Source organism: Musca vetustissima, unplaced genomic scaffold (genome assembly GCF_032173495.1).
Source record: "Musca vetustissima isolate MV318-11 ecotype Yass unplaced genomic scaffold, APGP_CSIRO_Mvet_v1 utg28465, whole genome shotgun sequence".
NCBI classification, from domain to species: domain Eukaryota; kingdom Metazoa; phylum Arthropoda; class Insecta; order Diptera; family Muscidae; genus Musca; species Musca vetustissima.
This window is the reverse complement of record NW_026878954.1, coordinates 227,558-244,530: the sequence shown is the minus strand read 5'-3', so window position 1 is coordinate 244,530 and position 16,973 is coordinate 227,558. Positions and strand designations below refer to the sequence as shown.

Genomic DNA, 16,973 nt, shown 5'->3' with positions numbered 1-16,973 from the left:
ATTACACTTAGATGAACTATTTTTAGGTACTACAACTTAAAAAACGAAACTTAAATAAATTTTACACAATAGAGGGATAAATACAGGGTAGATGCGATGAAAGGCGAGAGGGGGTAGAAGGGAACTTTGAATTCAGACAATTATCTTAAAAGACAATTGAGTAGGGAAAGTGAGAAGAGAACCAAGGGGATTATATCTTTGTTCTCCTCTTATTTCTAAACTCAGTTTCCTTTTAAGAAATGTTATGTGTCTAGCTTCGATGTAACCACTTTTGAATCTTAATTCTATTACTGAACGTTTCTATATGAAAATGGTTTTTTACAAAACGCACAAATGATAATTATATATAAATGTAGTTGTGTCAGTATTTAAGCTTAGTATAATTTGAACCAAGTAAAAAACAAAATACTGGACCTTTTAAGAATTAAAACTGATATTAGAACTTTTTAAAAGTAATATTCGAGGAATATAACGACATATACAAATTAGAATAAAGAAAATTAAAAATAAAATATAACATTGGATACAATAAAAATTTGTTACAATTAGGGTTTTGGGGAAGGATTTCAAATCCAGTCAAATTAGTTAAAATATTTTCCATAAACTTCTTGTCTAACAATGTGATGTGTTTTTGTATTACAAATGATACATAATAAATAGGTTATATATTTTATTCGAAACATTACAATTAGGGAGGGATGTGTGCATATTTTTCTTAATCGCTAAAACTTAACAATGAATATCTCTCTTAAATCTAAACTTCATTTTTATGGTTAGAAAAAAAATAATAAAATTAAAAAAATATGGCTTATTGTTTGGTTGAGCATTATTGGGTTCTCAAGATGGGGAAATTCGATCGATTTCCCCCCTCTAGTTTTTAAAGTGTCTGTGATTTGTTACTTTAGGCCATTCAAATGCTGTTGTTGCGGCTCCCACAGATGCTGTTGAAGCTCCGGAAAGTGGAGTTTTATTACCACCACCACCATTCAGTAGGGATGGTGTCTTCAATGGAGCCAATGGTCGATCCAATATTTTCTGTGTATTATAATTGCCGATGTGTGGCGATAGATGTCCATTATTGTGTTGTACTAATTGCTGTTGATGTTGTTGTTGTTGCTGCTGTTGTTGGCCGTTTGCGGAGGAGGAGGTTATGATGGGACTGCTTATTGTTGGCGCTTGGACACGTCTATTCGAAAGAAATAAAATAAATTAATAATTTGGTAAAATATTAAAAAAATAAATAAATTGGAATGAAATGAAATGAAGAAAGCAATAATTATGGTAACAATTGTTCAACTAGCTTGAGATTGAAAATGGAGGATTGGGTTAGGATCAGTTGATGATTTCAATGGATGTGTGGATAAGTGGAAAAACCGAAATTTAAATTTACTTTGATGAAGAATATATTCAGCCGAAAATTGCTTACAACGACGGCCAAGGGACCGGCCAAAGCGATATCAAATAAAGGGAAGAATTTTTTCAAAACTTTTCGATATCTTTCTTTATAAACGATATGTCGTTATGCATCGAACAAGATGTTACGAATTGAATAATAACATTAACATGTCCAACGTATTATAGTGGGTGGAGTATAAGAAAAGTGAGGTTATGTTCTTTTTTCATGAAAATGATATAAAAATTTCATAAATTTCAACAACTAATGCAATGTTAGAAATGAAATGATGCAATTACTATATTTATCAATATTATGGCGGAGAAGAATAAAAATGTGAGGTTACGTCCAATTGAAATAAAAATGAGATAAGAAAAGTGTCCTAAATGTTTATGGAATTATATATTTTACATGACATTAAAGAATTAATGAAGTGTTATAAATGAAATGATACAATTACTATATCCACCAATAGTATAGTGGAAAAGAATACAATTGTGAGGTTATGTCGAATTTATATGAAAATGAAATTAATTCCTAAAAGAATTGCCAATTGTATTTATATGAAAAAGAAATGAAATAGATTCCTAAAAATTCCACAATTAATGAGGTGTTACATATGGAATGATATAATTAATACGAGTATAACCTTCAAATTATAATGGAAGATTTCAATTTTCAAAATTTTATGGAAAATATTTTTGTGTGTGAATTTCTAAAACAATGAACAAAATCTACTTAGAAGAGGTGTAAAACAAGACCGATTTACTGTGCAGAAATAAAATTCCCAACTCTACAACAATTTAATTTAAAATTTACAAAATTAATTTTCGAAATTTACTAACATTATTCATTCTTGGTATTGGATATTCGTGTACCCTTTTTCAGTTTTACTTGTAAATTTAAGGTCATCAAAGGTTTTTTGCCATTAGCAGAGCTGGGTAGATGGAATAATTTTGAATAAATCGTAAAAAATGGAAAATGTGTGAAAAAATGCAAACAGAGATTAAAAAATTAAAGTTCATGTTAGCCAACTAGAAAGATTATAAGAAGTCACATGACAATCCCTCCCAGATCTCAAATATTATTTGAAAATTGTCTTTGTTGTAGCAGCCCTACTACTTTTAACTAGCGACAAAAGCTAAAGTTTAAGGCTATTCAAAGAAAAACCATGTGAAGATACCCATAGAGAATCTCTACCGAATAGAGTTCAAGACAAATCCATCATTTTATTCACAAAAGTTCTGACAAAAGCATTAGTAAAAATCCAACCATTCTATGGACTTCCTACAAACAAAATCCGAAATTTGTAGTGATGACCAACTATCTTCAGTCGAAGTATGTCTCTCAAGTTGCTGTGAAGTCACAAAAACCTTCCAGTCAAGCCATACAGTTTATGGACGTTTGATAAAATCATCGAAAGGTTGTGTTATCGAAAAAAAATCTTGCCATATTGGCACTCTAAAATAGACAGAAAGAATTAACCTGACCGATCAAGACGCGTGTCGTTTCGCATTATCGATTCATGTGGAAACGACAGAGATGGTAAATCTCAAAATTTAAGATACCACCCTATTTCAATAGAATTACGTCATCTCTAATCATTGACAAATGCTCAAGTCTATGGGCATTCAAAGTAAAATCTGTAAAGATAGCAATAGGAAATTTCTAACGAATCATAGAGTTCGTTAATTAGAAAAATCCAAACAAGCTTTGCTAAACAACACTCTCAAATTAATTCTCAAAAGGTATCAAACCCCATTATTAAAATTCCATCTATTCTAAAAACGTCCTAAAGACCCAATCGGAAATTGGTGGTGGTAAACCGGGCTGTCATCTGACCAACCCTCTTCAGTCGAAGTCTTGCAGTCTAGTCTACTCTATCTTAAGAAGTTATAAAATACTCATACCCATCTGACCACCGCCTTAATTCTTCGGACGTCCTACATACGAAATTTGAAATTTGTAGTGGTACATTTGGCTGTACTTTGACCATCTCCAGTCGAAGTACGTATTTTCTACTCTCCCTCAACTAAAGTCTCATCCAGTCAGGCCTCTACAGTCCATGGACATTCTGACTGACATATTCATCGAAAAAATTAAGCTTTAACTCACTAAAATTATCTGAAAGGTCTATATGGTCATCTGACCAACCCTTTTCATTTATTCTAAGAAGATCTCCCCTCTCTATGGACTTCCTACAAGCCTCTAATGTTAAGCTGCAAAAGTCTCATACATTCAAACGTCTGCAGTCTATGGACTGACATATGACTGACTGACATATTCATCGAAATATCCAAGCTTGACTCACTTAAATTATCTGAAAAGTTTAAATTGTCATCTGACCAACCCATTTCAATCCAAAAAAGACTCCCCTCCATTCTCTATGGACCTCCTACATGCGTACATAATATCAAAGACTATGTACCTAAACCATGTCTTTAAGGAAGCTGTTAAATATCAAACGCCTTTCGGTCAAGGCTCTCCAGTCCATGGGTGTGTTGACAGATTTCTGTGAAACACAGAGCTCGATCTATTTTTTTCCCTCTCCCCTCTTTCTTCCACACATAACCAGCAACCCAACATTAAAGCATGAAGAGTCTTAATTGGCTACAGCAAAGTATTTAGAAATAGGAAAAAAAGAAATGCCGTCGCCTGAGCTTAAATTTTTCCCCAGAATGATCAAAATACACTGACGCCTGAGCGAATTTACCAGGCCATATTGAACTTGTTATGATGACCGACTAAAACAACACCTAAAGGTGGGACGATGTTGACAATTTTTAACAGGGAAATTTGGCACCTAACCACCTGTAGTCTATTCGATTAAAAACCCTGCCAAAATCGTCATAATACCTATGATACTAAATTTACCTAAATTTGAACCCATTGAGAAATCGAATAACTAAACTTCAGAAAATTCTATCAAAATTAATCAACACATTAGAAAGAGATTAGCCCGAGGGGTAGGTAAAACCGTGGATCGTTAAGCTTATTAAACATTGTAGAATTAAAACCAACGTGCTCAGGGGCTTTGGACCTCTAAGAAATGCTACAAGGTCTTGTAATTGAGGGGAGTGTATATGGTGGGGAAACAACTCTTCTCCAACTTACTATTTTTTGCGAGGACCCCATTTCTGTTCATCCTAACCAGTTCCCACTACTAATTCAAATTTCCAATTAGCAAAACCATCTCAAAAAAATAAAATCTCTCAAATACTTACTTTTGTTGTGTTATGGTAAACACCGATTTGGAGACAATACGCTTTCCGGTACGCCAAATGCGACTAATGTATTTCATGCGTTGTATGGCAATAATGGCCATGGCGACAGTCCTGAAAAGAATAAAAAATAAATTAATTTAGTTTAATAGAAAAAAATTAACTTCATTTCAAAACGTACTTAAATAATTTCTTTTTGGGCCTTGCCGGCTGCTGTATCATCTCTCCACCATTTAAGGCTGCCAGCGCCTTTTCCTCACTGTCCTGATAATTTTGTAGCGAGATTTTCAGATAACGTTTTTGATATACTAAGGCTTTGCGGTGAGAATCGACACGTAGATAACGGCCGAGTAGATGATTACAACGTTCTTCGAGTTCTTGCAGATTGGCACCACCGGAACCAGAAGCACCACCAGCCAATTGTGTTTCCAGCTCTTCACATTTCCTTTGCAGTTGACGTCTCTCCTCAACCAAATATTGAACTGTCTCCGCCATCTGCTTATTCTCCTGCGTGTTTTCGGCTAGCAGAGAATTAATTTCTTTCATTTTTTGTAGAAATTGTTCGGGGACAGAAGTGGTGCCTTCACGTGCCGCCAGTTGAGCGTTGGCATTGGCCAATGCTTCGGCTAGTTTAGTTTCACGTTGAGCCGAACGTTCGATGTCGTAACGCAGCTGGGTAATGGTTTTATTCATCGTTTCCTTTTCCAATTCGAGTAGGGCGAGTTGATTTTTCAATTCTTTCATTTCGGCCATTAGCTGGGCATTTTCTTTTTGCTGCTGTTCCTTGCGGGTAAAACGACGGGTCTCAGCTGCCTGCAGGCTTCCAATTCGAGCTTCTAGACTTTCAATTTCTTGGGTTTGCAGGGTCAAACGTTCTTGTAGGTGGTCAATTTCTAGTTCGGCATTTTCTTTATCCCGAGCCACCTTATCCATTTCTCGTTTCAATTTGTCACAATATTCAATGCGCTCAGCCAGTTCCTTTTCATAACGTGATCGTTCACGTTCACAGTTGCGTTGTAAATCGGCGGACCTCTCACGTTCCCGTTCATTTTGTGCCGTCAGTAGTTTAATTTCACTCTTCAAACGTTCAGCCAATTCAGATTCGAAATCGGATAGGGATCGAGGAGATTTACGTGGTGACTCCGTGGGTGATTTCAGCAGAGATGAATTGCGACGACTATCGGTACGCTGTAAGGTGGTTAATTGCGTTTGCAAAAGTTCACAACGCTCCCTTTCGATATCCAAATGTTTGTGCAGCTCATCCTCCTGAGCCAGGGCTGATTCTAGACGCTTCCGCATTGCCTCAATGATAAGGACATCTTGTTCCTGCACCTCCTGGGAATGTTGTTTCTCTTCCATGAGTTCACGTCTCAACTCATCGGCATGATCTCTTTCGACGGCAATTTGAGCCCGTAATGCCTCCAGCTGATTGAGTAAATCCCGTTCTCCGGTGAAGTTTTCATCATCTGTGGTGCCGGGAGCCTCAAGGCCGACATTTTTCTCTACATGCGAACGATCTAAATTATTTTCTTCCTCACTTTCGATAGCTTTCAAAATGTTCGAATCCAATTGGGCAGAGTAGTTTAGTTCCTTCTCGACCTGTTGGGCAATTTCATCGACAGAGAATTGTCGGGAACTGTTATCACTGCTTTGTTGCTTCCATTTTTCCACTTCCCTTTCGAGGTTGACAATTTGCCGCTGCAAATCTGCAATTTTATCTTCAGCAATGGAGAGTTTTGTGGAGAGGGTTAGGAGACGTTCATCCTTGGCTTTGATTTCCAAATTGAAATTTTCAATTTCCTTTTTACGATTTTCATTATCCTTGGCAGTGTATTTGCATTGTTCGTGGGCCTCGCTAATGGCTCGTAGCTCTTTGCGTAGACTTTCCCGCTCTTGAACCTCTTTTTCGGTATTTTTCAAAATTGTCGTTTCCAGTTCTTGAATGCGTCGTTTGAAGACCTCTTCACTTTCTTGGAGATTTTTCAGATTCTTATCATGTTTCGTTAGCAGATCCGATCGTTCCTTTTGCCATTTTTCTTGTTCTCTTTGTAGCTCCTCTATTTCCAAACATTTATCGGTAAGCTGCCTTTCCAAATCCCGGATTTTCTCCGAATTCTCTTTGAACTCCTCCAATTCCCTTCGACATTGTTCCAATTCATCCTGCAAGTTGTTGAGGCGTAGCTGTGAGGATATCAACTCCTCGGAACTTGTTTCCTTTTCCTTTTGCAATTTTTCGATTCTATCCTGCAATTCTTCGATTTGTTTATTCAATTTCCCAATGGTGGCCTTATCTTCTTCCATGGCCTTGCGTTGTTCCTCCACTTGCCGGGGACTTTGATAATTGCTGGGTGTTTTCAATTTCGAATCTTCTGTGAATTCGGAGAAATTAATTTGTCTTGGCACAAGAGTGGGTGTATTCGAAGCTCCCGACTGAGCCGACCCCAGTAAAATATTAGGATCTTGGAAGTAATGTGGATGATCAAAGGTATTGACCTGATGCAATGTGGCGAAGCCTGTCAAATCTTCAGTACGTTTGTGGGTAAGATTGGCCACCGCACCCTTTGTGGTGTCCATGGTGTGTTGCAGGAAACCACCACTACCCTCGGGTAGCAGCAAAGGAGAACTGGTATTGGCACCCATTGCCCGCCTCACCACATCCGGTTCATCAAATTCCGATATCGACACAATATCACTTAAAGTTCTGGCACTTAATTTTGAACCTCCAACCTCTTCGGGTTTCTTGCCCAACAATCCCAGCGAAGTACTCGAAGCCTGATTACTCGAATCCAAGACATTTTGCAATTCCTTTTCCTTACTCTCCAATTGCTCTTTGAGATGATCGATTTCTTCATTTTTATCCGCCAACATTGTTTCCATCAAATCTGGCAACGCCAATTTGTTGATCATTTCATTTTTAATTTTATCTTTGAGTTTTTGATTTTCCACCTGCTTTAACTTCAATTCATTCTCCAAACGTTCTATAGCACTACGATCGGGTTGGTGTTCCACCGCCAATTCAGCTTCCAAACGATCTATGACCATTTTACTCTTTTCCAATTGCTGTTTCATGGTGGCAATTTGTTTATCACGATTCGTGAGAGTCTCACGTACCGTTTGCAGTTCATTTTGTAAATCATGTATGCGAATGTTGAGATCGGAGGTGTTGGCCCGTTGCAGTTCTTCGGCACGTTGTCGCTGTTCTTCGAGTCGTGATTGTAGCGCAGAGATACGCTGCGTCTGCTCGGACATACGTTCCTGCAGCGATTCCCGTTCAACCTGAAGTTCCTAATGGGGAGGGGAAGAAAGGGAAAAAGAGAGATTTTTATGATTAGAAAAGGGAATTGAGGGTTAAAAAATTAAATCTAAGTTAAAAATTAATTTAAAAGTCTCTCGAGAGAGTTTGGCGCCCAACGTATCGAATTGAAATGCTAACAAAATTAAAAACACCGTTGGGCTTAACGGAAAAATATGGGTCTAATTAATAAATGAAATTATATTCTGTAAAGAGAAAGGCACAGAGGGAGAGAGCTTTCATCTTTTTATCACTTGCAGATCAAAAAATTGAAGTCTATTTAAAGCTGAGCGAATGCCCAGAAAGAAAGAAGGATCTGCCCGATATTTCCGATATGGGTCTTGGCGCCCAAATAATTTTGAACAAGAATTTATGGCATTGATAAGAGGTTAGGCCACCAAAATTCTGGTTTTAATAATTCTCAATGTAAATATGTTTACATGAGAGAGTATCAGGATAACATACATTTTTGGCGCCGAAATACTTAAAAAAACACATAATGAATATGGCGCCCAACAATTTTTTACAAAATTTTAAATTTTTGGTCTAAAATCCATTTGATAATCGCAGATCAATTGAAATTTGACTAGAACTAGTATTCCCTAAAAGAAGTGAGCATGACATACAGTAGCGGCAGTTCATATAAAATTTGGCGCCCAACGTGCGGATTTTTGTATGGTCGCCCACAATTTCTAAAACAATACATTTGAAATGTTATGTTATTCCCATATAATATAGCAGACGTTTTGAAAGGCTCCATGATAAAATCAGTGAGCGTAGCAGTGTAGTCGGACGGAACTGACCATATGACACCCTACACAAATACCACGGAACTCTAACTTTTCGAAGATCTATATTTCGAGTAGGTCAATATTTCGTCATATTAGCACCCTATTGAAAGATTAGAGATCATTTCTTACGATGGTATATTTTCGGAATATTACTGAATAAAAGTCCTCGAAATACGTTGGCCGGATTCCTTTCCCGGTGCGTTGTGTTGTTGTGACCGACTTATAATTGTGGTCGCAGAAAAAGAGACATAAAAAGTTTTGGACCATTTTAAACACCTGATACCACCGAACCTCCAGGCGTCGTCCTTGGCCATAACCGGAACTTAATGAAATATTTCATATTCATGTCCGCCCTCTAGCGGGGTAATGGTAATTTTAAACAATATCAGAATAGATACGTCATCCACATTTCGAGTCTATTTACTTCAGTAGTAAACATATAGGCCATAGTATGCAAATTTTGTAATTTTTTACACGAAAGTCTGGGTGTATATGACCCGCTAAATATAAGTCGATTCTTCTGAAAAGAGTCATGTATATTCCTTGGCAGATCCGACTCCGTATAAAATTTGACATTATTCGGGTCATAATTGTGGTCTCCAGAGCGACCAGAATAAGAGACAAAAGTAAGTTGATGATCCATTTCATCCCCTAAATATTAACCGATCACTACAAAAAAAAAAAACAGGGGTTTTCTTATGCCAGAATTTGTCCTAAATGCAAAATTTCGTCCATATTTGTGGCCTGTATCGTGTTTATAAATAATAATGGACAGACGGACGGACACACATGGTGGGTTTCGGACCAATATTTCGCGGCTTTACAAACTCTTGGTGTCACACAAAGCTACAATACCCTTACGATATAGTTGTGTAGGGTATAAATATATTTTCAAAAATCCTCAACTATGAGTCCTTGAAATGTATTTCTAAAAAAAAAAAAAAAATTCACCCCTAATATTCTTCGAATATTGTAAAACTGAATACACAGAATTAAATCTACGCCTTTTTCAAAAATAAAAAAACCTCCCACTCTAACAAATGGCGCCCAACGTATTATTGGAAAAGGATTCTTCAAGAAATCAGCAGAATATATAAAGCCTTGGAGCATCCCGATGATATTCTAAGCCTAAAATTCATTGGGCGCCATATTGAGTTTACGGTACTGATTTTAAAAGGGCGCCCAATAAATATTAAAAACATTAGTGATGCGGGAATTTGCAGGTAATGTAAAGCATTCAAATATCTGAAACATTTTTAAAATTTCGTTGGCCGCCATGATTTCTTCTGCAGACACAAAATGTCCTTCGGTTCCTCTTTAACAAAAAACTACAAGACTACTGTAAATAATACCTATAAACCCCTTTGTCTCAACTATAAGTGTCTACTCACGTACACACTTTCATTGATTGTATATCACTTCTTTTTTGCTAGGTGGGTGGCCAAATAATATTTTGCACTAAATTCGAAACACTGAATGTCATCACAGAGTTCGTGACATTTTAACGCGCAAAATAGCTTGCAGACAGGATGGCAGGATAGTATACCAACAAACCAAAAAATACAATAAAAGTAAAACAAAAAAAAAAAAATAAGAACACTTCTCCCCTACTGAACAAACTCATCGGATCTTTCTCCCCCTGCCTTTTAGCAAAATTGTCGTCATGATTATCATCATTGGATCTCTTCTTCTTTATCATTTAATTTTTTGGTCTGTGTAATGTAGTGGCTTTTTTTGGAAACACCACCATGAGACACCAACTGATTGAATGGCTTTTTGTTGCTCAGTGAGAGAGTGCTGTGTTTATAGATGTGCGTTTCGGGTAGGGGCTGTATATTGTTGCACCACCATCCGACATAATATAAGTACATAGATTTTTTTGTATTGCACTGGTCACAAAGTAAATCATACTCTTGGATGCTAGGCAGGCAAGTGGTTGCCTTCGAGGTGAGGTTTAATAATTGGAGGAAAAAAACTCAATACACTTTGAGTTATTTTTTAGAAATAAAAATACTAAAAAAAATCTTTAAACTTTTTTTAATTCAGAATAGAAATTCTTGAAAATATAAAAAAGGCTTTGAAAAAAATGTTCAATGTTTTACTACTTTAAAATCCTATGTGGCGCCCAACGCAAAAATACTGAAAAGGCTTCAATAAGCTGTCGAAAAACATATTATAGAACTTGAAAAACAGTACTAAGGCCTGGTGGAACCTTTTATACCCTCCCCAGGTATCCATTTAAAATACAAAAAAATTGGTTCGGGACCTTTATTTGGAAAATATTTTTTTTATGTAATAAAATAGTAATCTTTAAACCTTTTTGGATTTGGATTTTTTTTTTTTTTTTGCATCGATCAAATTTTTAAATGAAATTCAAGTACAGAAATCTTAAAAACATCACAATTAACAATTAAATTTTTTAAAATTACCCTAATAATCTTTTAAACAAATAAAAAATCAGATCTAATAATCTTTTTAAAAAATATGTATCTCTGCCCATTATTCCCAGACAAAGACGAAGAACACAACTTTGCAACATGTGTGCGTCTACTTTGCCAGACAGAGTCAGAATCAAATTAGCCTGTCTTCTACATTCCTTAAACTCGCACACAAAAATTATTGATGTTTATTTTTCAATTGTTGTTGAGCTCATACTTGGGGTTTTAATACCATCCATTGTTGTTGTTGCTGTCATTGAAGTTGGTGGAGCAGAGAGTAAGAAGTCATCATTTTATTTAATTGCCACATTTTGCACATTTTAAATGCAAAATTGTTAGGTCAGTTATAACAAGATACAGCAACGGGAGCAACAACAACAAAAAAGGTCAGTTCAATGAAAAGGACTATGAACTCGTAGAAATCTGCGGAATTTTGAATTAAATTGTCTTTTGAGATTTAAAGAAAGACCTAAATATTTTCGGGATGAGTTTAATTTGAAAAGGGAGTAACATTAAAGAAGGAAAGCTGGAGGGTACAATCAGAAAAGAGAAGTACGTAAAATCAATTGTAAATATTCTTCAAAACCACGACTATTTTTTTTGAAATTTATTTAATAAGGAGTATTTTTAAGGACGACCTTTTCAAGGATATATTTTCAATTATTATTAGAGTGAAAAAATAATATTTTCAGTTGATTACAAAAATTATATATTTTTAAAAAATTGTGGTTTTTAGAGTGAGAATTTGTAAAAAAATATGTTCGTAGGTCAGTGCGTTTTTTTATAGACAAAATTGTCAGGGCTACTGTAGTGCGGATTTTTTAAATGATTGGCTTGATTATTCCCATTACTGCTACAATATTCTCCTACTTTTCCTTAATTCCTTTAAAAAGTATTACATAAATTTCCCGTTTAAATTCCCTTTCTCCTCCACCATTTTTTTCATTCCCGAAACCATATTTCCCATATCTATCATCATCAGTAGCTGAAGCAGAAAAATAGCATCTCAATGGGATATGAGGAGGATGTTGATGATGCAATTTAGGGCTCTTGCACACACACACAGAAATTTCACTGTTTATTCCAGCACTTCATCCAGCCAGCCAGTCGGCCAACCATTCATCCCTATCCATAACAAAACACCAAGTTTATCGTAAACAATGAATTCATTTGTTTATATAAAACAGAATGGGTGAATTACAACCAGCAGCCGTACCACGTACCATTACCATGGCTAATCAGCCCTTTTTCTGGTGGAAACATCGGAAGGAATTACTTTAAAGTGTATCGTATTTTTTGAAGAAGATTTTTTTTTAATTTTTTTTTAGGCAAACTGTTTCATGTTACTTTACATTTGATTTTGAAGTTCTTTTTTTTTCTTTTTTATGGTTTATGTCATTTTACACTTTTGATGTAATAAATTGTGTTTGTTTTTTGGTTACTTCAGTTGTGGTTTCTTTCATTATTGTTAAAAATGTTTTCAAGGCTATTTGGCGTGGATTTATTAAAAAATATTTGTTTCAAAGACAAGCAGGCGTGGATTTTTTAAAAAATATTTTTTCCAAACACCATAGGGCGTGGATTTATTAAAACAATATTTTTCCAAGGGCCAATAAGGCGTGGATTTCAAGGGCCAACTTGAGGCGTGGATTTATTAAAGAATATTTTTCAAGGGCCAACTGAGGCGTGGATTTATTAAAGAATATTTTTCAAGGGCCAACTGAGGCGTGGATTTATTAAAGAATATTTTTCAAGGGCCAACTGAGGCGTGGATTTATTAAAGAATATTTTTCAAGGGCCAACTGAGGCGTGGATTTATTAAAGAATATTTTTCAAGGGCCAACTGAGGCGTGGATTTATTAAAGAATATTTTTCAAGGGCCAACTGAGGCGTGGATTTATTAAAGAATATTTTTCAAGGGCCAACTGAGGCGTGGATTTATTAAAGAATATTTTTCAAGGGCCAACTGAGGCGTGGATTTATTAAAGAATATTTTTCAAGGGCCAACTGAGGCGTGGATTTATTAAAGAATATTTTTCAAGGGCCAACTGAGGCGTGGATTTATTAAAGAATATTTTTCAAGGGCCAACTGAGGCGTGGATTTATTAAAGAATATTTTTCAAGGGCCAACTGAGGCGTGGATTTATTAAAGAATATTTTTCAAGGGCCAACTGAGGCGTGGATTTATTAAAGAATATTTTTCAAGGGCCAACTGAGGCGTGGATTTATTAAAGAATATTTTTCAAGGGCCAACTGAGGCGTGGATTTATTAAAGAATATTTTTCAAGGGCCAACTGAGGCGTGGATTTATTAAAGAATATTTTTCAAGGGCCAACTGAGGCGTGGATTTATTAAAGAATATTTTTCAAGGGCCAACTGAGGCGTGGATTTATTAAAGAATATTTTTCAAGGGCCAACTGAGGCGTGGATTTATTAAAGAATATTTTTCAAGGGCCAACTGAGGCGTGGATTTATTAAAGAATATTTTTCAAAAGCCAACTGAGGCGTGGATTTATTAAAGAATATTTTTCAAGGGCCAACTGAGGCGTGGATTTATTAAAGAATATTTTTCAAGGGCCAACTGAGGCGTGGATTTATTAAAGAATATTTTTCAAGGGCCAACTGAGGCGTGGATTTATTAAAGAATATTTTTCAAGGGCCAACTGAGGCGTGGATTTATTAAAGAATATTTTTCAAGGGCCAATTGAGGCGTGGATTTATTAAAGAATATTTTTCAAGGGCCAACTGAGGCGTGGATTTATTAAAGAATATTTTTCAAGGGCCAACTGAGGCGTGGATTTATTAAAGAATATTTTTCAAGGGCCAACTGAGGCGTGGATTTATTAAAGAATATTTTTCAAGGGCCAACTGAGGCGTGGATTTATTAAAGAATATTTTATTTTTCAAGGGCCAACTGAGGCGTGGATTTATTAAAGAATATTTTTCAAGGGCCAACTGAGTGTTTGTTTTTTTAGAAATATTTTTCAAGGGCCAACTGAGGCGTGGATTTATTAAAGAATATTTTTCAAGGGCCAACTGAGGCGTGGATTTATTAAAGAATATTTTTCAAGGGCCAACTGAGGCGTGGATTTATTAAAGAATATTTTTCAAGGGCCAACTGAGGCGTGGATTTATTAAAGAATATTTTTCAAGGGCCAACTGAGGCGTGGATTTATTAAAGAATATTTTTCAAGGGCCAACTTAGGTGTGGATTTATTTTATATAAACTGAATATTTCTTGAGAACTATTAGGCCTGGATTTATATAAAAATATTTTTTGAGGACTGAGGATTTATTAAAGAAATATAATTAAAAATACCTAAAATTTTTTGGTTCTGTGAATAAATAAACCACATACATCTACAGTAACTCGCCAGAAACTTCGGGAGCTTGGTTGGGAAGTTTTAATGCATTCGCCATACAGTCCGGACTTGACACCAAACGATTATCATCTTTTTCATGCATTGCAAAATTTCTTTAAAGATAAAAAATTGGTATATAGAGAGAATTGTGAAAATCGACTACTAGAGTTTTTTTTCAAATAGAGAGCAGGACTTCTATGAGAGAGGCATTGTGAAGTTACCTTTAAAATTGCAACAAATCATACAAAAAAACGGTGCACGTTTCCACGACATATAGTCCGGACTTGACACCAAACGATTATAATCTTTTTCTTGCGTTGCAAAATTACTTTAATGATAAAAAATGGGTATTTAGGGAGGATTGTGAAAATCGACTACTAGAGTTTTTTTGCAAATAGAGAGCAGGACTTCTATGAGAGAGGCATTATGAAGTTACCTTTAAAAAGGCAACAAATCATACAACAAAACGGGTCATATTTAGATGGATTTCTTTTCCCCAACCTAATGCTTTTGAAGGGGTTGAACCCTAATATGGGGGCTATGCCCATGATTGACATATATTACTAATTCTGGTAATAATTAGTGGTAATGACAACCAAAATTGTAAAATTATAGCCAATTCGGATGCAAACGACCCTAACTTTCTCAAAAATCATAATAATGGGGGTTGTATAGAGTTATACCAAAACTTGGACCCACGTTGATAATTTTTGGTAGAAAGATTTTTCTACCACGTGAAAATCCATAATATCAAATTAAAGTCCATTCGGTTAAAAAACTTACCCAAAATTTTGAAAATAATGGAAGTTGTCGTTTTACGGGATCGTTTTGCCACGAATTGTTGTCCAATATTGATCAATTATGTTAGGGCCATTTTCTAACCAAACTTCTCAAAACCGCGAATTTGAGAGGTGCCGTTGTATATTTATAATTTTTGAAGGGATATTTTATAACCAATCAAAATCCAAGAAAAGCTAAATCACATACCCTGAAACTTGACTCAATATTTATAATTTTTGAAGGGATATTTTATAACTAATCAAAATCCAAGAAAAGCTAAATCACAGCCATTTTGATTGAAAATGGAGTATAAACTCCACAAAGTACCGAAATTTTGAAGGGTTGTTGTTATATGAGGTCTATCTTAAAAAGTGGACCTATATTCATTGTTTTGCCAACCAATGGGAAACCAAAATATCGATAAACAGCCAATTCGGTGGAAAAACAAAATCCTCAAAATACCTAATATTGGAAGGTACTGTTATATAGAGGCTATACTAAAACCCTACCCTATTTTCAATACCAAATATCTTAGAAGTAGAAGCAATGTATGTGCAAAATTTTCAAAGCTCTATCATAAATATTGTGATTACTATCGTATTTCAACAGAAAGACGGACATGGTTAAATCGACATAGGATTTGTTTTCTGATCAAGAATATATGTACTTTATAAGGACTTCGATTAATATTTCGAAGTTTTGCAAACGGAATGACAATTTTAATATATACTCCAAGTTATATTTTATTTTTTTAAGGTCTCTCATAGATTTTTCAAGCATCTTCTATATAGAGAAGAGCCTTACAAAAATATATTGATAAATGACCATCTCAAAGGGAAGACCTCTATAATCGATATTGTCTACAGAAAACCTATAAATGGTCTTCTGAATATATGTAAATGTCCTGTAAAAGACCTATTAAAGGACTGTAGAATACATTTCTTTATACGGAAGATCTCAAGCACTATTAGCCCAAAAGAGGCATCTTTAGGAACACATTGATTCATGTTCTTTTTTTTTCTTTCAGTAATTTTTTCACATATTACATTTTATTAATATAGGTTTGAATACTATTATTATTTCCTATAATAAATCATAAAAATTATCTATTGTTTTTGGTAGAAGAACCCACACCACCTGTCCAATGATACGTTGTTGTTTGAAATATAAAAAATAATATAAAAATTTGGCAACGAAATCAAAATATTTGTTGACAAAATATGTATAAACAAATATTGAATATATAGGATATATTATAAAAAAACACAAAACACTTAATAAACACATTAACAAAATATTAAAATTGTTTTTATAAATTTGGAAAACTACAACAATTAAAAGAGACACTTACCCTGAACGGGCTCATTTTAAAGGTTACATGCTTTTGTAGCATTGATAACAACAATAAAAATTACAACAAATTACTAAACACTTTATATGACACCTTAGCTCTCAAAAATTTCACATGACTTTAAAAAGGGGAACATTTTTTTAATTTTTTATTATTAAAAAATAATATTTTTTTCTAAATCCTCAAAAAACTACATTTTTCAATACAAAACAAAAATACTTCGATTTGCTTCACAAAACACACAAAAATTTCGAATTGAATTTAATTGGCGGTTAAACGATTTTTTTTCTTTTGTTTGGGGTGTTTGGTGGACTTGGTTGAATGTTCTTCCAACAGAGATCGAAA

General features: G+C 34.9%; 1 protein-coding gene across 1 annotated transcript in view; it reads right to left on the bottom strand.

Moving 5' to 3' along the window:
- Positions 1-900: 900 nt before the first annotated feature.
- Positions 901-16,973, bottom strand: part of LOC133323755 (A-kinase anchor protein 9) — a gene marked incomplete at its 3' end in the record, with an annotated part of 86,817 nt that continues 70,744 nt past the window's right edge. The window contains exons 12-15 of the mRNA XM_061532676.1: positions 6,937-7,899; positions 4,796-6,834; positions 4,618-4,728; positions 901-1,186 (exon numbers count right to left, since the gene is read on the bottom strand). Coding sequence (XP_061388660.1) covers positions 901-1,186; positions 4,618-4,728; positions 4,796-6,834; positions 6,937-7,899 — 3,399 coding nt within the window. The remainder of the gene's footprint in view (positions 1,187-4,617; positions 4,729-4,795; positions 6,835-6,936; positions 7,900-16,973) is intronic.